This window comes from Vipera berus, assembly GCF_964194415.1.
Source record: "Vipera berus genome assembly, chromosome: 1".
NCBI lineage: Eukaryota > Metazoa > Chordata > Lepidosauria > Squamata > Viperidae > Vipera > Vipera berus.
In genome coordinates this window covers 29585362-29609015 of record NC_138202.1, presented here as the reverse complement: position 1 = coordinate 29609015, position 23654 = coordinate 29585362, and the positions used below count along the sequence as shown (strand labels likewise).

Sequence of the window (23654 nt, the reverse complement as noted above, 5' to 3'; positions counted from 1 at the left end):
AATCTGAAAACATACCTGTTCGAACAAGCCGGCCTGGCCTGAGGGTGGGATTGGTGGGGTTTTTTATTATCATTTTATTGGGGGTTTTATTAATGTATTTATTGTTTTTTATGGGCATGTATTTAATTACTTTTTAATTTTTGTAACTTTATGTTTTTTATTCTTGCCCTGTACACCGCCCTGAGTCCTTCGGGAGAAGGGCGGTATAGAAATATTAATAAATTAAATTAAATTAAATTAATTGTTTTTATGGCTGGTTTTAATTAGCTTTGTGGGCTTCAGTTTTATTTTGAAGTATATTGTTTGTTCACTGTTAGACCTATATAAACCACCTGAAATTTATTGAATGGGATGTGATAAAAGCACTTGCAAAAAATAAACAAGAAATAAACGAAGTTTTAAAAAGCAAACTTTTAGTATTGGGAGACTGGAAGGAATGTCCAATGAAGAAGACTTCTGTGTTCCTTGTCTTTTTATCTTGTGATATCTTTTCTTGGGATTTAATGAAAGCATGAGTTGCTGGGGAATGTCTGTAAAGTGAAGTTAAGATAATCACCCAGTTGACTCATCATTAAATAAAATCTTTGAACCTGCCAATATGAGATTTTCTTGTTATTTTTCTAGTTATCCCAATGCAGTGCTATTTATGCATAGAGAGGGACAGACAGATTTCACACAGACACGTTTATCAAACAAAAGTAATGTATAGTGATAGCAATATCTACATATTAGCCTTAGGGTGCTAGTATTCCTATCTCTGTGTGATGCACTTTTTGCCACCCTATGTTTATGCATTTCTTTATTCCTTTCTGTGAATTTTTTTTTTTCATTTTGTGGAAATAAAATTTAAAATTCAGTTCTGGTTAACTGCTCTGGTGCAAAGAAAGAGATTTAAATTTCCCTTTCCTTAATGATTAAAGAGTCAATATATATATATATATATATATATATATATATATATATATATATATATATATATATATATATATATATATATATATATATATATATATATATATATATATATATATATATATATATATATATATATATATATATATATATATATATATATATATATATATATATATATATATATATATATATATATATATATATATATATATATATATATATATATATATATATATATATATATATATATATATATATATGCCATTTTTACCTTCTTTAGATAGAATTCTTTCTTCCTGTAATCATTTCTGAGCAAATCAAAGTTGGAGTGAAGCTCCATACTTTTCTCACTTTTAAAAAAATATTTACCTTTTGATAAAAAGCAACTGTAAGGTATGAAGTATACTGCAGATGGAACTTTTTCCTGTAAAGCCCTGCCCAAAATTATTGTTTGTATATTTAAAAACAAAACAAAGCACAACATCAAATTACACACAATCCTTCCTCCTTGATTTGGTAAATTAGGGGAAGATAACAGCAAGCAATTAGAGTGACTCAAAGCATCAGAGCAGAGTGAAAATTAAAGTTGAGTTAAGCAAGTTGAAGTTATGAGATCTACTATATAACTGGAGGACATCTGGTTTGGGAATGCTACTCTAAGAAATAGTGTTATAACCTTTGCTTGCTAATATCCTCCTCCTCCTGCTTTATTCGTATGGTATGTTTTAGTCATCATTAGATGTAAGCTCAGTATTCTGTTTTATATCATTCTTTTCTAAGGCAATCCTGGTTAACAAGAAATATTCTGCACATGAGTCAGACTTATTTCAGATATCAGCCCACCAGACGAAAATGAAATCATTCCTGGCCATCCTCCCCATTGCTGTATTATGTATAGATAAAGAGGCAAACACTTGTGATATATTATCTAACTTACCAAAACTTTTTTGAACAGGGCTGAAAGTATGTAGTAATTCTATAGCTGTCTATTAACAGAAGGGCCTTCTGTATTGCAGTCAGAACTGGAACATAAGTAAAATGTAATAGCCACAGAACTCAAATTTTTCTGTTGCTAACTGCTAAGAACTAATGTAGGCCACTCAGAGTCACAGCAAATTGGACAACTGTGTAAATTTGTTTAATAAAAATAAATAAATACCTTGCATGCACAATTCCTTTCACCTTTTTCAATATAGTAATCTGTCTCCAAATCCACTTTCTATGGCTAACAGGTCTCCAGTTATGCTGCACATAACTGTAGTTTAGAAGGAAGGATCAGGTAACCACAGAATAGAGTAAGTGGAATAGTTATAGTGCTTTCCTTCATGTGCTTTAGTAGGTAAAAATTGAGTTAATTGTGCCAGCAATTTAAAACCTTATTTAAGTTGCCAAAATATTTTATTCCCTCCATTACTGCAAAATTATCCAGATTGACTGATTTCCAAGATGGCTTTCTATCTAGTGTAGAAGTCCTAAATAAAGCTGACAGGTTATTTCCATTTAGAGTGTGTTGATTTGGGTTCAGGCCAGAGTTTCTCAACCTTGGCAACCTTTAAGATGTGTGGACTTTAATTCCCAGAATTCTCCAGCCAGTTGAAGTCCACCTAGATTAAAGTCACCAAGGTTGAGAAATGCTGGTCTAGGCAATTTAAATAATTATTTAAATAAGGATATGATCTAAAATTCACAATCTAAATTAAATAAATTTGTTAACTGAAATTAATTCTTCTAGTTAATATACTTTTTGCATATGGACATATGATAATTGAATGTTATTGAAAAGTAAATACCCCAGACATAATTAAAAAAGGGGGGGGTCTGGTATGCTATGGTCTATGGGGTTGCAAAAAGTCAGACACAACTTACTGACTGAACAACAATCCAACTCAAGTATCATACAGCTTATTCACCTTTCAATCCATGTTACTGATATTTGTATATGGGAACAATTGTGAAATTCAATCTTTGTTTGCCTCCATATATTAGTAAAATAAGTAAGATCACCACTGTTTATATTTATAGCATATAAATATTGATAATATGCTCTATAAAATAAGCATTTAATGGTTTATATTCCTGTTATTTCACAGGCACAGCAATAATTATTGATTCTTCAGAAATTGCACCTGAACTCAATAACAACTGAATCTTCCCATTAGCTATTCATGTGTTACTGACATCAAGAAATAAGTCATAAAGCTGAATAGGCACACAAATAGGTTATTTGTGGAACTGCTTGTCTCCATTTGTTTCTTCCCATCCTATATGCTCTTGCAGTTCCTATTAAGAAATAATGCTATCTGAGGGGAACCAGGTGACTTTTTTCAATTGTGGTGTCTGCTCTATGGAACGATCTTTCCACTCATGGCAGTATGACAGAACACAATTAATGTTGCTAGTGTCTGGGCAAGATCTATTTAATTTGTACATATTTTAATCTTGTATTTTATATTTTAAATTTTATGTCATATAGTATGCCTTTTTTAAATTGTCATGCTTCTGACTAGAATAAACAACCATATTCTATAGGGCTTATCCAAGGTGTCTGCACATTGAGCAGGATATTTGAAAAGGGGTAGTGCTTGTGTACTATGCACAATTGAGAGCCTTAAGTGGACACAGATTGCATGCATTGCCGTGAGTCTGCTGGTAGATTTGTTATCCAAATGTAATAAGGAAAAGAAGTATAATACACTTTTGCAAGAACTATGAAGAGTAAGACCCAACTCTGAGAATCAGCCCTCACTATGTCTTCAGGATGCTGATAAGTATGGAAATCAGAGGTGATACACCAGGAAATGCTTAAATGCAAGGAAAACCTCATCAAGAGTAAACTAATCATTTGATCAATAAAGTGATTAGGTTCTACAGCCTGAAACTTAGAAGTTTTTGGTTCACAGTAGAACAGAGAAGGAACTGTGTCAGTACATTGTCTCTTATTTGGTCCTATGTTTCAGATTCCTATAACTTGACTATCAGTATCTCATGCATCAACCTTGCAGTCTGGTTATTTTACTTCACTTATCATCTGATGGTTTTTACTTGAACTTTAAGTAAAAGGCAGAGATTGGCAATCTGTTTATGTGTTGCCATACAGTGTTATAGATGCCAAAATATAATTTAAAAAATGAAATCCCCCCTCTTAGAATCTGAATCCTGGGTTGTTTCCTGTATAGTTTGGATTCTTTGTTCAGCCTTTGATGTGGCAACTCACTTAAAATATCATGCTTTGAGTTTCTGAAATCTTAGCATCCTGACACAAAGTGTTTTAACACTCTAATGGATTCATCTCAGGATACTGTATTGCTAACACAACATAGCTCTGCATCTTCAGGAAATGTCTGAACAGTGCTATGATTTCTCTCTCCTTACAAACCAGCCAGCCATAAGATTATTCAGCATTTGCATAGAATTCTGGCATATATTCCTTACCTTAGACTGAGCCTGGGTCTGGCCAATCTCCAATCAATATGAGTGTAATTAGCAATAATCTTTGGGTTAGTCTTTTCTTATTGATGCTGACGTCTTTTAGAGAACCCTGGTGAAGGAACACAGTTGGCCAAGAACCAGTTTTGTTGGCTCTGCAGAGTCACGTAAAACACAACACGCTTACGTTGGTGCTGAACTTTACAGAATGTTCTTTTTGCTGGAGCCAAGTAAAAGGCCCTTTAGAAAATGGCTCTGTTGTGTTCTGGTTTTTCACGTTTGGTACAAACACCAGTATTGTTCTTGCTACACAAAGCCTACTTGGATATGAAGAACTGCAGTGTATATTAGAGGTTCACTGGATTGCCATCTGACTATTCTTTATGATCATTAGATGACAGTCAAAGCCTTAGTTCAAAGATACTTACGTGCAGGGGTATACACAGAAAAGTACAATTAATGCAAATTTATCACAATCCACACTTTGAACCATAATGCAACTTTTCCGTGTAATCTACACTTTTCTGGATTTTCTAATACAGATTTAAAATGATGGATCAAATTGTATGTAATACAGAAAAGTATACAAAAATCCACCTATATGTGAGTGAAAAATAAGACACCAAATGCAAAGTAATATAGTTGGACAATTGTTTCATGAGTCACTATAGCGGTGACCTTAGCATTCCAGTGCCTAAATGTCAGAGTTGAATGAATCTGTCCATTTTACTTTCTACAATTTGTCTATTTTCTGCTGCAGAAATTTTTGCTTTCCCCTTTTCTCCATAAATTTATGAGTAGGAGGGAGGAATCTCTATTAAAAATCCACATATTTTCCCTACTGTATGTATGGCATTCCAGATTTGTGTTTTAAGACAGTTGATCACACCTTTCTTAAAAATAAATAAATATGCAAATAAACAAAATACTACATGGTTTTCTGTTTTTTACAGTTTTTTTGTAATATAATTTACACACAATTTTTAAATGTACTCCCATTTTATGCACAGATTCTCATACTAGTCTTAAATAAACAATCCATTTTGTTGTAGAAGCCAATTTTTTCCTCCTCTTTTGGATTATAGCTTTTAGAATGCCCAGCCAGTAGGACATTGGCAGTGGTGACTTTACTTTGTGAATCAGTCTCAAATCTTCTGTAAGGCTCCAGAGAAGGCATACAGTAAACACTTTAATATATGAGAAAACCTCCAGGTTTAATCACTGGTCTAAAACAGAGGAATCAAGACTGGACCACAGGCTAAAAGGTCACTTCCTAAATAAATTCTATAGCTCCCCAGGTTTCCTTATAGCCACACTGATGATCACAATGGCTTTCAAATGAAGGCCTTGCAGGAGACCCATGAAATCACTGAAGCATCTTTGTAAGACTTAGCATTTTATTCTTTGTACAATGAGAAGGAAGAAGCTCCCAGTGGATTTCCCTTAAAAGATGCAATAGTTTCTATTGAAGAGTGACAATAAATGCTACCTTCAGGCTTCACCTGTAGAGAAAATGGCTCTCAATTGTGGTAAAAACCCTGAAGCAGTGCAAAACAGCAGGTTTTCTTGTGCCTAAACAAGCACCTTCTGCCAGGCTCCAAAAACCAACACAAAGACATAAAATTATTTCTAACCCATTTCCTTTATAGACAGAAATCTTGCCAACCTAAAGCAACTACTTGCATCATTAAAGATAAACTCTGAGATGTTCTAGAGAGGAATATCTTGATCCTTTTTCTCCCAAACTATCTAAACTTTGTTGTCTCCTCATCTTCTGGAATGCAGCCCCTCCCTTCTGGGAATCCAGACTATATTCTACCACACTTTCTACAGCATAATAAATGATACCAGAAGAGTATGGTGGTGAAATCGGCAGATCTTGCCGAGATGGGTAAACTGACTTTTTTGATTAGATAAAAGACAGTATCATCATTTATGGGTGACTTCTCTTTTTTGATTTCCTGAGGAATTCCTTCATAGGTACAATTATAGCACGTTTCTTTTATAAATCCAAAATAAGAAAATTGTTCGGGTCACTTTTCTAAGTTAACATCCACAGATCCAACTTGTTCTTCTGGTTTAACTATTGACAACTCAGCAGTATCATTTGTTGGTCTTGTATAACACTTTTTCAATACCATTCTTATCTCCTGTCAGTTTCAAGTCCATATACAAAAGAGCTTGATTTTCAGCTATGTCCTCTTCTATCCTATTTTTAAGGGACGCAGTGGCTCAGTGGGTTAGGACACTGAGTTTGTCGATCAGAAGGTCGGCAGTTTGGCGGATCAAATCCCGAGTGCTGCGTAACAGAGTGAGCGCCTGTTACTCATCCCAGCTTCTGCCCACCTAGCAGTTCGAAAGCACGTAAAAATGCAAGTAGAAAAATAGGGACCACTCCGGTGGGAAGGTAACAGCGTTCCGTGTGCCTTTGGCGTCTAGTCATGCCGGCCACATGACCACGGAGACGTCCTCGGACAAGCGCTGGCTCTTCGGCTTTGAAACGGAAATGAGCACCGGCCCCTAGAGTCGGAAACGACTAGCACGCATGTGCGGGGGAACCTTTACCTTTACCTTTTATCCTATTTTTATTAGACAGTTAAGAAATAAGTTCTGAGCATATTGTTACCAAATATTCTTAAATTCTTCCAGAGTTAAAATATTTTCCTCAATTCTTTATTAGTGGGGATTCTCCCTTAATTAAAATCTTTAATTCTTTCTGATTGCCTCTAATAACAAACCTTCAAGATCTCCTCTTATGTTTTTCTCTCATCCAGAACATTTCCCACTTAAGCTCAGATCTTCATATATTTTAATAACAAGAAATCTTCTTATAACTTTTTCAATGTCTTGCTTCCAATCAATCTGGCCCTTTAGTTTGATTAAAATCTTTTCAAAATCAATATTCTAATTGCACTTTACTACTTATTTACATTTTTTTAAAAAAAGTTTTCCTTAAGTTTTAAACTTACAGTACATAAATCTTCTTTCATTATGGATTGGAAGAAAATCAACTAGTGTAATAAAACTTGTCCTTCTGGAGGTTCTTAATACCCAAAAAGCTATTTTAAGCCATTTGCAAAAACAGTGCTTAAGAGGGAAAATGGGCAAACCCAGTGTCTTTGTGAAAGGGACCAAGTACAGCTTGAACAAATCTATCTCTCCTGACATCCAGCCATTAAAACTTGTAAATAAAATTATATGAAAAAAATGATATCAAGATATAATATGGAAAGAAGGGGGAAAATGAGAAAGCTGCCATGAATATATATTATTGAAATTATATTTAATCCTCCCACCTACCCATTTAGGTTGATTTGAAAAATTATATTGTATTTCTTTCCACAGTTACAAATTTGGTAATATAGACATCAATAAATCTCCTATGTAAGGAACCCTTTTCTCTTCCCTCCCCCAACTCCATACAGTATTGTGTTATTGTTTTGTACTTGCACTACGCTCTGTTCTGACTAAATGCAGTACTGAAGCATGCTAGACAAAGTGTGGCCATAATATGGTCAGTTTCTCTAATAAAAGCACCTCTACTAGGCAATAGGTAATGCATGGTTGGTGAAAAATGCTGTTGCTACTGGCAGTTACTTTCCCATCCTTTACTTACAAAAGGGACAACGGTAGGTAGTTTCTATATTGACCTATTGAAGCAGAATCAAGGATCAAGGTTGTCCCATGTTATCTTGCTTCTTCAAGAAATGGTCAAGATGGCACCTGTTAGGCACCAAAAACCAAGAAAGACATGCTGTGTTACTTCAGAGCAGTTTCCTTTATTGTTCCTAACCTACAGTCAGAAATCTTGCCAAGCTACTTGCATCATCATTAAAGATATATTCTGAGAACTCCCAGGAAGAAACTGTCTTGTCCCCTCCTCCTCCCAGCCAAACTATCTAAACTTTGCTGTCTCTTGCTCCTCTGGAAAGCAGCCCCTACTGCCTTGGAGTTTAGATTACATTCCACCACATTACCTCTCCCATTACTGACAGCAGCTGAATCTTCCTTGAAAACTGGAGACAGGACTGCATCCTCCACTTCGTAGTCAGCTTACTTAAAAAGCACGCCAGGCCTTTGGCACAGACAGTTCTGGCTTCCAGCATCTTATCTGAGACAGTTACGCCATCCTGACTAATAGCAGTGATGATCTTCTACAGAACTAGATTCATTGGAATCAGATCTGCCCCTAATTTTTTTTTTCTGGATAAAAAGTCATAGGCAAAAATCTTACCACTGGTTTTGAAAATCTTGATAATTTCACCAGTATCTGTGCTTGAAGTCAGCATTCTGCTGAATAAGTAATTGTGAAGGATAGGGATGGCTGCAACTTTCAGCTTCAGCTTCTATGCTTCAGCATTTACTAGGTTAGTTATTGTGGGGAGCAAGATTCTGGACTAGATGGATTTGGGATCTGATTCAGCAGTCTTATATTCTTTTGCCCAGTGCACAGTACAGCACTTAATAACTACAGAGTAGTAACTATTCTGGAAAAGTAATGCTTAAAACACCCCTTTCTACTCTATCTTCTGTTATGCAGAAACTTCAGCTCCCAGCATGACCATGAATCAGCACAACCATTGTGGATAATTCTGGGAATTGTCCTTACAGTTGGAGGGTAGAATTTAGAGAACCATTCCCATGTATGAAAAGTCAACTCCATAAAACAGCTGCATCTTATATTCAGAATTGTGCTGCAGCCTGGAAAAAAGTGGGTTGCTTTTAATGAATAGCAAAACAGTGCTATGCCTGCACTTGGATGAGGTCCAAAGCACTTCTTGAGAATTATTTTAGAGCATGCACAACTATAAATAGCATTCAAGCTCAGCTCCTACTTGCTGTTGATAATGCATCAAAGTCCTCCTATTCTTTAATTCCACAAGGTGGGTTTTTATAGGTGTATTGACATGTCAACATTCAGAATTTTCAGCCACAATGAGTCTTAATTAGCCGAGAATTCTGGAACCTAACAATCCTAGTCTTTAGAGTTTTGTGGAATGCTATATACCCACGAAAGAGACCTAAAATAAGATGGATCGACAACATCAGAAGTATTGTGGGTCTAATTGCCAAAAGAAAGCTCAGGATTGAATTGATTGGAAACATGCGGAACAGTGCCTCACTCTTCAGTAGCTAGACAATGGCTAAAATGATAATGCTGATGCTGATGCTGTATAGCCAAGAAAAAAACATCTTCTGCTTGAAATGAATCTTGCTTGTTCTCTATCCTGCCACTGAGTAAGACAAAATATGCCACTCATCAGTCCATGCATGCCACCCTATAAACTACAGGATTTCCATCTTTATCTAAACACAACAAATTGCATAGTAATTAATAACAAGGTGGCACAGTGGTTACAGTACAATGCAGTACTGCAGGATACTTCTGCTGACTGCCAGCTGCCAGCAGTTTGACAGTTCAAGTCTCAGTGGCTCAAGGTTGACTCAGCCTTCCATCTTTCCGAAGTCAGGAAAATGAGGACCCAGATTGTCAGGGACAATATACTGACTCTGTATTTATTTATTTATTTATTTTTGGGACTTATATGCCGCCCTATCTCCTGAAGGACTCAGGGCAGCTAACAACAATAAAATACAGCAATACAAAAGTTAAAAAGAATTAAATTAACAGCCCCAATAAAATAAATTAAAATCAAAAATTAAAAAACATTTTAAAATCCCTGTCGTCAGTCCAGGTCAGCCTGATGGAAAAGGAATGTTTTAAGGCCGCAGCGAAAGGACTGGAGATCCGGGGCCACCCAGAGCTCAAGGGGAAGTTGGTTCCATAGGGCTGGCACTCCCACAGAGAAGGCCCTCCCCCTGGGGGTTGCCAGCCGACATTGTCTAGCCGACGGCACCCTGAGGAGGCCCTCTCTGTGTAAGCATACTGGGCGATGGGAGGTCATTCCCGGCAGCAGACGGTCCTGCAAATATCCCGGGCCTAGGCCATGTAGGGCTTTAAAGGTAAGTACCAGCACCTTAAATCTCACCCGGAGGACAACCGGTAACCAATGCAGCTCACGCAGGATGGGTGTAATATGGGAGTATCAGGATGCTCCCATCACTACCCGCGCGGCCGCATTCTGCACCAGCTGGAGCCTCTGGGTGGTCTTCAAGGGCAGCCCCATGTAGAGAGCATTGCAGTAATCTATACGGGAGGTAATGAGTGCGTGAGTGACTGTACGTAGGGCATCTCGGTCCAGATAGGGGCACAACTGGAGCACCAGGTGAACCTGGGCAAATGCCCCCCTGGCCACAACTCCTATATGATCTTCAAAACTTAGTCATGAATCCAGAAGGATGCCTAAATTGCATGGCCTATCAACGGGAGGTAACACCTCTCCTCCCATAACCAAAGATGGAACCTCTTGGACTAAACAAGATGCTGGTATGTAAAGCCACTCAGTCTTGGCCGGGTTGAGCTGGAGCCTGTTCTTCCCCATCCAAATCCATACTGCTTCCAGGCAACGGGACATCACGTTGAGAGCATCACTGGGTTGGTTCGGGGTGGAGATGAAAAGCTGGGTATCATCAGCATATTGATGATAGCTCACCCCGAAACCACGGATGATCTCACCCAGCGGCTTCATATAGATGTTGAACAGGAGGGGCGAGAGTACCGACCCCTGAGGCACCCCACAACTAAGGGGCCTAGGGGTTGACCTCTGCCCTCCTGCTACCACTTAGAGAGGGCTGTAAAGCACTGTGAAGCAGTATATAAGCCTAAGTCTATTGGTGTTGCTAGTGGTGTCCTTAAAGTCTCCTAAAAATATGTGCTGTAAGCAGGAAGATGTTTCTTTTTCTTCTTGATGAATTAATTTGGTATCATAAATCTTATCATTTCAGTGTTCTTAGAGTTTAACAGCATTTTCCAATGAAATGCCTTATGGAAATTATCTACGTTCTTTATTTCTGCATCTGTCTTGCCTGCCTTAATTATGATGAAACATTTGCTGGGACATTAAGAATCTGATTTAGAGTTTACTGTACAAATTTATTTTGTTCAATGAATTAACTTCATAAAATAACAGGTAGTTCAATTGCTTAGCCTAGGGGGAGCAGTGGTGATAGTACAATACTTTTATTCATGTATATGAGCCCACCACAAACAGATCAATAATTTGCAACAAAACATGGATACTTAAATAAATAATCAGAACTTAAAACCACAGGTAATATTAAAAACGTTTAACTAAAACAAAAGCAAGAGTAAATGAAGTATAGGATTGCATTCAAATATCAAAAGTCATTTTAAGCAATTCAATTATTAACATTGTGATATTTTCCAAAATTGTACAAAATTATTTCTTTGACACAGAACCTGTCATTTGGTGTACTCTTCCCCATGAAATCTGAGCAGTCCTACTAAGGTGGCTTGAGGATGTCCATCCCCCTAGCAGGGCATTAGTAATACATTCTCTAACACGATGCTGGCTGAGGAATTCTGGGAGTTGAGGTCCACAAGTCATAAAAGGGCCAGGTTTGAAGACCTCTGCTCTAACACTTTGAATAGCATAAGGAAGCCAATAGACAGCCAGTTTAGAGGCCAGAGCACATGGGTTACATACTTCTGTTGGTTCATACCTCTCAACAAGTGGGCTCTTACATTCTGGATTAATGGAAGCTTCAGTGGCAGACTTGTTTAGATCTTGTGGTACTTCAGACAACTGATGGTGATGGTATGAATCATTACACTGAGATACTCCTCCTCCAGGTAAGGTTGCAACTGACATACCAGCTGAAATTGGGCAAAAAACCCCTTGGCCATAGCCTCTCTTTGCCCAACCAGAAAAAGCTGTGAATCCAGAAGGACTGACTACTAAGTTGATAACCAGCTCCTTTAGAGGCAGTTTCACTCCATCAAGAGATACAACAGACAATGGACAGACAGTGGTGTTGACTTTCAGCCTATCTCATCCCAACCATCCCTTGCTGCATCCAGCCACTGATACCATCCCCAATGCTGACCAGTAAAATAGCATCAGCATATTGTTGATACCAAATCATCAGACAATCTCTCCCAGTGGCTTCATGTAGATGCTTAACAGAAGGAGAAAAAGCACAGGATCTTATGGTACCTTACAAAGGAGAAATTGCTTGGCTGTTTCTACTGCCACATCATCACTGCTTAGAATCAATTACTGAGGAAGGAAAAGAGCCACTGCAATTAGGTAAGCCCTGCAGGTAAGGTATATGATACTACTACTACTACTACTACTACTACTACTACTACTACTACTACTAATGTTGGAAGCGACCTTGGAAGTCATCTAGTCCAACTCCCTGCTCAGGCAGGAAAGCCTATACCATTTCCAGACAAATGGCTGTCCAGTCTCTTCTTAAAAACTTCCAGTGTTGGAGCACGCACAGTTTCTGGAGGCAGATTGTTCTACTGATTAATTGTTCTAACTGTCAGAAAATTTTTCCTTAGTTCTAGGTTGCTTCTCTCTTTGGTTAGTTTCCATCCATTGCTTCTTCTTGCCCTCAGGTGCTTTGGAGAATAGCTTGACTCCCTCTTCTTTGTGGCAACCCCTGAGATATTAGAGCACTGCTATCATGTCCCCCCTCATCCTTCTCTTCATTAAACTAGACATACCAATTCCAGCAACCATTCCTTATGTTTTAGCCTCCAGTCCCCTGATCATTTTTGTTACTCTTCTCTGTATTCTTTCTAGAGTCTCAACATCTTTTTAATCATGGTGACCAAAACTGGATGCAGTATTCCAAGTGTGGCCTTACCAAGGCATTGTAAAGTGGTATATTAACACTTCATGTGATCTTGATTCTATCCCTCTTTTAATGCAGCCTAGCACTGTGTTGGCTTTTTTGGCAGCTGCAGCACACTGCTGGGTCATATTTAAGTGATTGTCCACTAGGACTCCAAGATCCTCTCACAGTTACTACTATTGAGCAAGGTACCATGTAGAACCTTACTTTTTTCACCACTGGTGTCTTCTGCAAATTTGATGAGTTCCCCATGTATCCCCTCATTCAAATGTTGTATAGTACTTAAAGATGCTAGTATCTTTTAAGTTTTTGATATCCACTATTTTACTTCTACATCCCCTGCTACATGCGTTGGGTAGTGATTTTTATCATTCTGAGCTAGGATTGGAAATGACAGAGCTTAAAATCAAATACTGTACATCTGGAGGACACCAGATTGGGGAATGATGTAAGTGCAGTTATAATGAATAGCTAATGTACCAAATGAGTAGTTTAATAATGAAGATTAATGGGATGAAATTAAGGGAAAAAATGCCCAGACTTCTCAAAATCCCTGGAAGCCATGAATAACTTAAGAGCATCCAATAAAGCCTACTGTTATGAAGGGGCTATTCCTGTTAATGGCACTTGCAGAAAGTAGTTTTACAAAGGTCCATTTCTGCAGAATGACCCAAAGCAAAAACTCGCTTGTCTCATTCAATATCTCATCATTTGTGACTTATCACTCAGTAACACTCAACACAATGTTGAAATGTGAGAATTGTTGCCATAAATAGTTTATGATTGAATTGATTACAACTCATATAAAAAAAATTCTAAAGTTGACGTACGTATGAAAGCTTCAACCTTGTCAAACAGATTTTTGCCTTGTTTAGTATTCTGATAAACTGTCAGTTTGCAAGATAAAGATAAAGATAAAGATGTCGATTAAAGTCAAGAAATCCACCACTCCTCACAACGCTTAAGCTGCTGGTCGAACATCAGAGCACTATACAAAAGTGGATGGAAGCATGGAGTGGCTATACCTCCCAAGATATTTCTGAGCATATTAATCCTAATAGTATACCTCCAGGATTTAATCTACCCCGACACATATGGGTGACATACAATAGAATTAGAACGACTCATGGGGTGTGTGCCGATTCTCTGTATAAATGGGGGAAGGCACCTTCAGCACAATGTGATTGCGGGGCTCCCCGACAGACTATCCAACATATAGTGAGGGAATGCACTACAGTAATAGAAGATACCCAGGAGATTTTAAGGACTTCCTCTGCGTAACAACGGCAGCTACTGACTGGATCTCCAAACTCGACATTAAACTCTGAAATGTTATTTCTGTTTTCCTCTTAGGTTTTATAATTGCTTCTTTTTTTTTTAAAAAAGTTGTTTTAACTGTTCTAACTTGTAAATATGAAGTGCTTTTAATTCTGTGTGTGACCAGCCATACGCTAAATAAATAAATAATGCAAGATAAATATATATATATATTTTTAAAAAAAGGAAAGAGAAGGTGAGATAATCCTCTTGTAAATGTTTCATGAGGCTTGTGGAGGTTTGAACTACTGAGGCTGACCTATGAAAAAAGGGAAGAAGCCTGAGCTAATTGTCCATCATGCATTTCTCTGCCCTGCATGGCATCCCAAGTATGTGTGTGTGTGTGTGTGGGGGGGAATTAAGGGGTTCTTTGGAATATAGGAATGGTTAGCCAGGAAGCAACTGCTTTGCCTACCTGCTGCTTGTTTTCCTCCCAATTTTCTTCTTTCACAGGAAAAAAATAACTTGTTTTCAGCAAACTCATGTACTTATCTTTTTTTTTTTGTTGCTCAAATACAAGGATTGTTACTAAAAGTGTTGCTCCCCGTTCTGGAAACCTGGAGTTTGTTTCTTAAACTTAACCTCTTTTGCCTCCTACTCATTTCCCCTGCTGGGAGATCCTATGGAGACTTGCATGCTTTTATAAACACCCACATAAGTAACAAGGGCGATTTCAGTGTCAAAATAATTTTTCAGATGATATTTTTATTACATTCCTTAAAGGACAAACATTTCTAAGGCTTTATTAATATCCACAGATTGTCTAGCCTTGTGATCCAGCTGCTGCTTTCCAAGCAAGACAAGCCCATCATTCTGAGTGTTTGTTCCATGACCGCTGCATTGGTTTGTCAGAGACACAAATAATAAAAAAATACAAGATCTTTCCATCTTTTGAATAGCTGAGTTTGGAGGAAACCCCAGATTAAATGATCTCAACTATTTTTCTCTGGCACCTTGGGAGTACAGTAGTCATTTCTTCAGCCCCTCATTGTTAACTTTTCCCATCCTGTTAGTCTTTCATTCCAGATGGAATGGATGCTTCAACTATTTTACCCAGATGCTAAATTCATGTAGTGGGTAGTATAAACCTCTTTGCGACTGAAAAAGCAGATGTATTTGTCAGTGATCCACTTCTTCAATTTTCTATGAGACTTTTGATAATTCTTTAAAAAAATGTAGCATGAATAGTTTTGGCATATTGATCTGTTTTTCATCATTTTTCAAATTAAAAATATGTCTTGCTTGATCACAGCAGGATGGTTATGCACCTTTACACCTAGCTAGTTTCAGGTGGAAACTTGAAGAATTAGATTCTTTTTTCCAGTGTGTAATTCTAATAAAAAAATCATTTATCTGAATGAAAAATACAGATCAGGGTTCTACAATTCTGTCCCCTCAAATCTGTGGTTTCCCCCCTTTTCCTGAGATTTGAAGTCTTTTTATTAGCCGCTGACAGAAAATGCTTCTTGTTAACCTCTCGTCTTCCCATACACTAAAACTCTTTTGGGTTTTATTTTGGTGTCTTTAACTTCCCAAATCACACTTTAGATAGTTAGGCAAGATGTAATTATATCTTCAGAAATGTGTACAGTTTTTAAACTAATGGTATGGGTATTAGATGTTAACGTGACCCTCCTTGCTGTCTGTAAAGCTGCTAATTTAAATAGTTTTTCATGGAGAGTTTAAACTTGTTGAAATAAATGAAAAAATAAATGAAAAAAAAAGAAATAAATGAGGATGGGAATGATTGGATTGCAGTTTCTAGATGTAAACCTATGTTGTTGTTGTTGTTAGTTGCGAAGTCGTGTCCGACCCATCACGACCCCATGGACAACGTTCCTACAGGCCTTCCTGTCCTCTACAATCTTTTGGAGCCCATTTAGGTTCATGCCTATTGCTTCAGTGACTCCATCCAGCCACCTCATTCTCTGTTCTCCCCTTCTTCTATTCCCCTCGATCTTTCCCAGCATTAGGCTCTTCTCCAGTGAGTCCTTCCTTCTCATTAGGTGGCCAAAGTATTTGAGTTTCAACTTCAGGATCTGGCCTTCTAAAGAGCAGTCAGGGTTGATCTCCTCTAGGACTGACCGGTTTGATCGCCTTGCAGTCCAAGGGACTCGCAGGAGACTTCTCCAGCACCACAGTTCAAAGGCCTCAATTCTTTGGCGCTCAGCCTTTCTTATGGTCCAACTTTCACAGCCCTACATTACAACTGGGAAGACCATAGCCTTGACTATACGCACTTTTGTTGGCAGGGTGATGTCTCTGCTTTTTAGTGTGCTGTCTAGATTTGCCATGGCTTTCCTCCCCAGAAGCAAGCATCTTTTAATTTCTTGGCTGCAGTCCCTGGCTGCGGTGATCTTGGAGCCCAGGAAAATAAAATCTGTCTCTACCTCCATTTCTTCCCCATCTATTTGCCAGGAATTGAGAGGGCCAGACGCCATGATCTTGGCTTTCTTAATGTTAAGTTTCAATCCAACTTTTGCACTCTCCTTCTTCACCCGCAACAAGAGGCTCTTTAGTTCCTCTTCACTTTCTGCCATTAGAGTGGTATCATCTGCATATCTTAGGTTGTTGATATTTGTCCTGGCAATCTTAATTCCAACTTTTGCTTCATCTAGCCCTGCCTTTCTCATACAGATTAGGCAAAACCTGACTTAAAAACAGTAACTGTAAGTTGGACCTTGGAGTCCTAGTGGATGATTACTTAAACATCAGCCAGCAGTGTGTGGCCGCAGTTAAAAAGCAAACTTCCTAACAATGAGGACAATTAACCAGTGGAACAGCCTGCCTTCAGACTTTGTGGGTCCTTCATCACTAGAGGTTTTTAAGAAGAGACTGGACAGTCACTTGTGTGAAATGGTTTAGGATCTCCTGCTTGAGTAGGGGGTTGGACTAGGGTTGGACTAGGTAAAGGTAAAAGGTAAAGGTTCCCCCGCACACGAGTGCTAGTCGTTTCCGACTCTAGGGGCCGGTGCTCATCTCCGTTTCAAAGCCGAAGAGCCAGCGCTTGTCTGAGGACGTCTCCGTGGTCATGTGGCCGGCATGACTAGACGCCAAAGGCGCACGGAACGCTGTTACCTTCCCACCGTAGTGGTCCCTATTTTTCTACTTGCATTTTTACGTGCTTTCGAACTGCTAGGTTGGCAGAAGCTGGGACGAGTAACAGGTGCTCACTCTGTTACGCGGCACTCAGGATTCGACCCGCCAAACTGCCGACCTTCTGATCGACAAGCTCAGCGTCCTAACCCACTAGACCCCCCCAAATCCCTTCCAGCTCTATTCTGATTCTGATTCTGATATTTGTATCAAACTATATATTTTAGCATGTGGTAGCTACACACTCCCATTCATTTCTGAGTACAATGTGAAGGTGCAAAGCAGTCAAGGTGGTTTTTACTTAGTTTCTCACACAAGGATTTCTATATGTTTTTCAAATGTACATTATTAATCAGTGCATTTTTATATATACTTTCTTTAGTGTGGATTTTTTGGAAAACACTTTCAGTTTTTATTATTAATAATATACACCCTTTTAACCATTTTAATATATTCACTTTAGCTTTTTTTTTTTAAATGTGAACTGTGGTCACAAAATCTCCTGTTTAATACAGGAACCCAAATTAAACTGTTCCTGAAAGGTGGATCTTCAGCCTCTGCATGAGCACTTCAAGTGAAAGAAAGTCTATAACCTTTCTAAAAAAAACCTCTCAAAATATTGGGAAATATTTTGTTCTTGCATTTTTGTAAATTAAACCTTTTATGGCATGTCTTGCACTCTGGAACAATAAAAAAAGGTCTTGACCTTCTGTGTGTCACTGTTTCAGGCATTTCGAAAATGCTTTTGTGCTTCCCACAGTCTTCTTATTATTAAAGCTAACTATTTTCAATTCTTTCAATCACTCTTCATAGTTTTTAGTGTCGTTATTGCCTTTCTTTTAAGCTGTTTATTTATCTGAATCCTTTTTAAGTTTGGTGTGCAAGGCTGGATACAAACTCGAGATGGGATCTGACAAGCATGAAATAAAGTAAAATGATATTAAACCATACTTTTGTTGGTGGAGCCTAAATTCATATTTGCTTTTTTTCACAGCCATACTACACTATTGACTCTTATTCAGTTTGTTAACAATTATAATTCCAAACTCTTTTTCACAAATACTACATCCAAGCAATATGTTCCCATCCTATGGTTGTACATTTGATTTTTGTTTCTTAAATGAAGGACTACACAATTGTCTGCATTGAATTTCTATCATTTTGCCTATTTCTCACTTTGAATTCTATTTCTGCCTTCTAAGGCATTAACTCTGCTATCTATTATTTTGTCACCTGCATATTTGATATTTTAGAATAGAATAACAGTTGGAAGGGACCTTGGAGGTTTTCTAGTCCAACCCTCTGTTCAGACAAGAAACCCTATACCAGGGGTGTCAAACTGCTGCTCCGTGGGCCGGATGCATCATAGCAAAACCGCGCCCACCCCATTGCTGGCAATGGCAAAAAAGTCACAATACGTCATGACACGTCACATGACGTGAGTTTGACACCCCTGCCCTATACCATTTCAGACAAATGGCTGTCCAGTCTCTTCTTAAAAACTTCCAGTGTTGGAGCATTCACAGCTTCTGGAGGCAGGTTGTTCCACTGGTTAATTATTCTGTCAGGAAATTTCTTCTTAGTTCTAGGTTGCTTCTCTCCTTGATTAATTGATTTTGCATTGTCTCTTTATCTTACTTATGAATAAAATGTTTGAGAGTACCAGGCCAGGACTGATCTGTTTGATACTCAAATGCAGACATGATATATACTGTATACATAACAATGCATGCAACATGTTTGACATCTCATTCTAGTAAGTAACGGGCAAAACAGCAAGGAAATTTGAGGCTTATCCCCATGGTTAATCTTGTGAAAAGCTTATGTGCAGAATGTCACATATATTGGCTCTAGACTTGCAATAATGTAGATGCTGACTCATACTGCTAAGCTTGTAAGCCGCCCTGAGTCTTCGGAGAAGGGCGGGATATAAATGGAATAAAAATAAAAATAAATAAAAATAAAAATACTGGTGAATGCCACAACTGGACTACAGCTGGTAACCAAAACTGCTAAAAATTTTCCTATGAATTTCATGCTTTCTATGAATTTCATGGTTATGTGAGAAGGGCCCTACTAATCTGGGATGTATACTTGCACTGAACCTGCAGAATAGATCCATCTCTAGTAGTGAAAACTTGAAATTGATATAATTACACCAACAGTCAACAGATTCCATGATATTGCCCCAAAGTGCATAATTTTACTGATGACAGTAGTTCTATGAGATATGTAGTTCCCACCAGGGACATAATTTATGTAAACTACAATATATTGTAAATTCAAAAATCAAGCTGGGAACTGGGCAATGTAATTGTGTCACTCTTTCTGGACTATGGAATGCAAAAGATGGTAATGCTTCTGAACCTGGAGTGAAATGAACCAAGAAGGATCTGCCAATCTGTAATTTTTAACCTGGCTAAAATAGCCAGTTAGTAATGCTCCCAAATGATTAGCCAAGTTCCATTTATCTTCATTATCCCTTGATGGTATTATAAAATTAGCTTTTACGGATACACGTTGCCTTTTCTTTTACGATAATGGCAATTGTTTGGGGCACCTGCTTATTTCACAGGGACATTTATAAAGAACATTTAGGTTAAAGAGGCCACCACTTTTTTTTGCTGGTTTTAGAATATTGTGCGGTGTTTTCCATCCTTTTTGAGAGAGCAAAAGGCTCAGTGGTAACTCCATCCTAAGTGAAATATTGATACAATCTTAGTTTGTATTTAATTTTCTACTTTAACTCTTTTTGACATGCGGTGCTGGGCTTTATTTGTTAAAAGATATTTACAGTTCTTTATCTCTACTGCAAGATTACACTGTTTGTTCAGATTGCTGTCTTACATTTAACAATAGTAATGAGATTGGTTTTGGTTATATTTATCTTTGTAAATTGTTTATGTGAGCAGCTGCAGAATTATTTATCCTCTTAAGCAATTTCTAATGACAACTGCTAATTTATAATGACCTTTGTATCCCATTCTTCCCTCAAGAAGCTCAGGGCATTCTTTCTTTCTTTCTTTCTTTCTTTCTTTCTTTCTTTCTTTCTTTCTTTCTTTCTTTCTTTCTTTTTTTCTTTCTTTCTTCTTTCTCTTTCTTTCTTTCTTTCTTTCTTTCTTTCTTTCTTTCTTTCTTTCTTTCTTTCTTTCTTTCTTTCTTTCTTTCTTTCTTTCTTCTCTGCATCTTCCCAACATATCTTAGAACTAGATTAGGCTAAGACAACTGGACTAATTGGTTCTTAATCATACATTTAGCTGTAAAACCCTGGCCTACAAAAATGACTGAATTTTTAGAATTCACTCCATCTACGTTCCATCTGTAAACTATAGTCTAACAATTTCAGGAAAATCTCCTATTTTCTATCCTAGTTTTATTCCTTTATCTCTCAGAACAACTGCCCACTTATTAAAAAAGGAACCCAGAGAAAAATCAAGGTTAATGAATTTATCCTTCAGATCAGAGTTAGTTCAAATTTGATCAGTACTTTAGTTCCAAACAACCTCTGAAATCTATAGTACCCACTCACCCAGCCACTATTTTTATTTTATTTCTTTACCCCTTGTGGAAAATGATTCAAACCCTGAAAATCATATCTTTTCTCCAAACTAAGTTTTCAGGCGAAGTCAAAACTACTTTGTCTAGTCCTTGTGTTAGGGAGTTTCTTAATGTTTTATAATGGATTGGAATCAAGAGCATTCCAGTTAGGTAGTAAATGTTATTAGCATGCAATGTGAGCTTTGGAATAGAATTCAGCTCCTTGGTACTGTGGATGGATTTCCTGCCTTACAGGGGAAAATACCCTGAAAACTTCCTCTATTCCAAGAGTTGTTTAAAGCATAAAAGGGGAAAATATTGGACTGAGCAGCAGGCAATCACAGTTGTAGTTTTGCCTACTATGAAGAAATAGTAGGGAATTCTCTATTTCAGTCTGAGCAGCAAGATCTAGTTTTGCATGCATTCATTTTAATAGATATACACAAAGATTATGCAAAATGACACCACACTTTTAATCTTCATTTTAGATTAAACAAATAGCAAGGCTTTCTGTGTCAAACTGCCGGCCTGTGGGAGAGAGATTTTCCATCACCATAACAACCATCCTCTTGAGCTAGGCTGGACTTCTTTTTCATGCCTTGGACAACCCTTGTCTGGGGTCATCTCTTCAAAGAGTAGAAGAGGAAAAAATAATAATCATTAATGTAAAAGTTTAGAGCCAGCCAACAGCATTAGATCAGAGTGGTTTAATTACAATGGTCTCACTTTCCAAATTTTATCTCTACCTGCCACAAAATAAATAGTTCATGAGGAAAGGAATGGTGAAGTCCTGGTCTGTTAATTTATTACATATGGGGCTTCTTTGTAGAGGGGATGTTACACAATTACACTCCTTAGGAATCCTACTATCACTGTGTAAGGCATACTTAGCTTTGATAAGGTCTGTGAATGCATGTAAATGCATAGTCATGGGGAGGAAATAGGTTAGCATTTGAACACTTCTGGCACATATAAGAAAGAGGAATGGGTTATTCTTACCTGCATAGTGGTCAAACACTGTCGGTACATATTCTTCCGGAAATGCATCATTGGCATAACTCATCAGCAGGCAGGTCTTGCCAACAGCGCCATCACCAATCACCACACACTTGAGCATCTTCTTCACGTTGCTATCCGAATATCTGGGCTCTTCTTCTTTGCCACTCATGCTGGTTGTTCCTGATTTTCTTTTTTCCTTCCAGCTTTTGCAAGCACACCCGAAAGAGCACAGATCCCAAAGGAGAATTCCAGTTGTTGATAGCAGGCTTCTTCTTGAATGAAGATTTTTTTTGTTGCTATTGTTGTTGCTGCATGGCAGGCAATCATGAAATCGTAACTTCAGTTTGTACAGTTGATCTTTTCAAGCCACAGAGAAGAACCATCTGAGGGAATAAATAGACAATCGACACGCGTGTCGTTAGTTCAAGTCAGGAAATCTTCATCTTGCATACAGAGACGGTGGTATTTCACACGGCTTAAAAATAGCAGCAATCGGAGGAGCTGAATGTCTGTTTCTCTGCTCTGGTTTGGCCTGAAAAATCAGGGATTCGTGCTAAATCCATTCCATTTTTCCATTGCATTTCCAAAGAGAAAGTGGAAACTGGAACAAATTAATGGAGGGACTCTCTCTGTGTTTCTCTTGTTCTTTTTATTTCGGGCAATCCCTTTATTTTCTCCAGTTTGCTCTATGTCAGGAAATCATGGGTTTCCTGCTGAATTCCATATTAGGATCAGTGGGGCTCGTGAAGGGCTGCAAACAATAGAAGCTCTGTGTGTGTTTATACTTTACAGGAACTCTGCCAGGATGTGGAAGAAGAAAAACACTAGAGGTCTCACTGCAGACTGCAGTTCACAAGCTTCCTGCTCCAAATGATCCATCTGGACATCATCGTCACCCTTCTCTCCGGAGCGCCCACACATAAAATCATTCTTGGTGGGATTGATATTATAATTGAGTTATCCCTGGATTGACCTCTGTGAGAGTGATTGGCAGCATCTGGAACAAATTAAGAATAGTTGTCATCATTTCTGTTTAAAAACACCTCTACCAAACTCTTATAATTTTCACTACTTGGACAGATTGCCCTTCCTCAAATAAATTCCCGGTGAATTTATTTGCTCCTCAATTGCCATCAGTTGGCCACAAAAATATATCTCTGCTTTTTCTTATTCTCCTACCAAGAATGCTGAATGGCTGTATATATATATTTTTGTTAAATTACAGGCATGGCTATGAAGAAAATGCTCAGCTGTCCCCTTACTGAGTAGGCAAACATGTGGCACAAGAACCAAACTTCAAGTAATATAATATAAACTTAATACAGTATGTCATTAGCGATGACATTTTAATTGTTTGTCGTTATCCATTCCAGGTTAAACTTCCGTTGGAATTATGTACCTGTTGCCCTATTCTAGCTGCACTGTGATTAGAAAGCAAGGACTGAGATTTCTTAGTTGCATTGAAAAAGATTCAAAATTAAGGGAACAAATTAAGTTGTGTCTAAACCTTAACCTCCACACAGCGGCCTTCTCCAATCTAGCACTGTCAGTGTGTTCGGCACACAGCTCTAAAAATTGCAGGGCAGAGTAGCCGCTGGGTATTTATTTATTTATTTATTTATTTATTTATTTATTTA

The 23654-nt window shown here is 37.8% G+C and overlaps 1 protein-coding gene across 1 annotated transcript in view; it reads right to left on the bottom strand.

Annotated features, from left to right (window-relative positions):
• RHOJ (ras homolog family member J) overlaps positions 1-22561 on the bottom strand; it is a 59758-nt gene extending 37197 nt beyond the window's left edge. Inside the window, exon 1 of the mRNA XM_081332089.1 lies at positions 22018-22561. Coding sequence (XP_081188215.1) covers positions 22018-22186 — 169 coding nt within the window. The 5' untranslated portion in view covers positions 22187-22561. The remainder of the gene's footprint in view (positions 1-22017) is intronic.
• Between the last annotated feature and the right edge of the window lie 1093 nt (positions 22562-23654).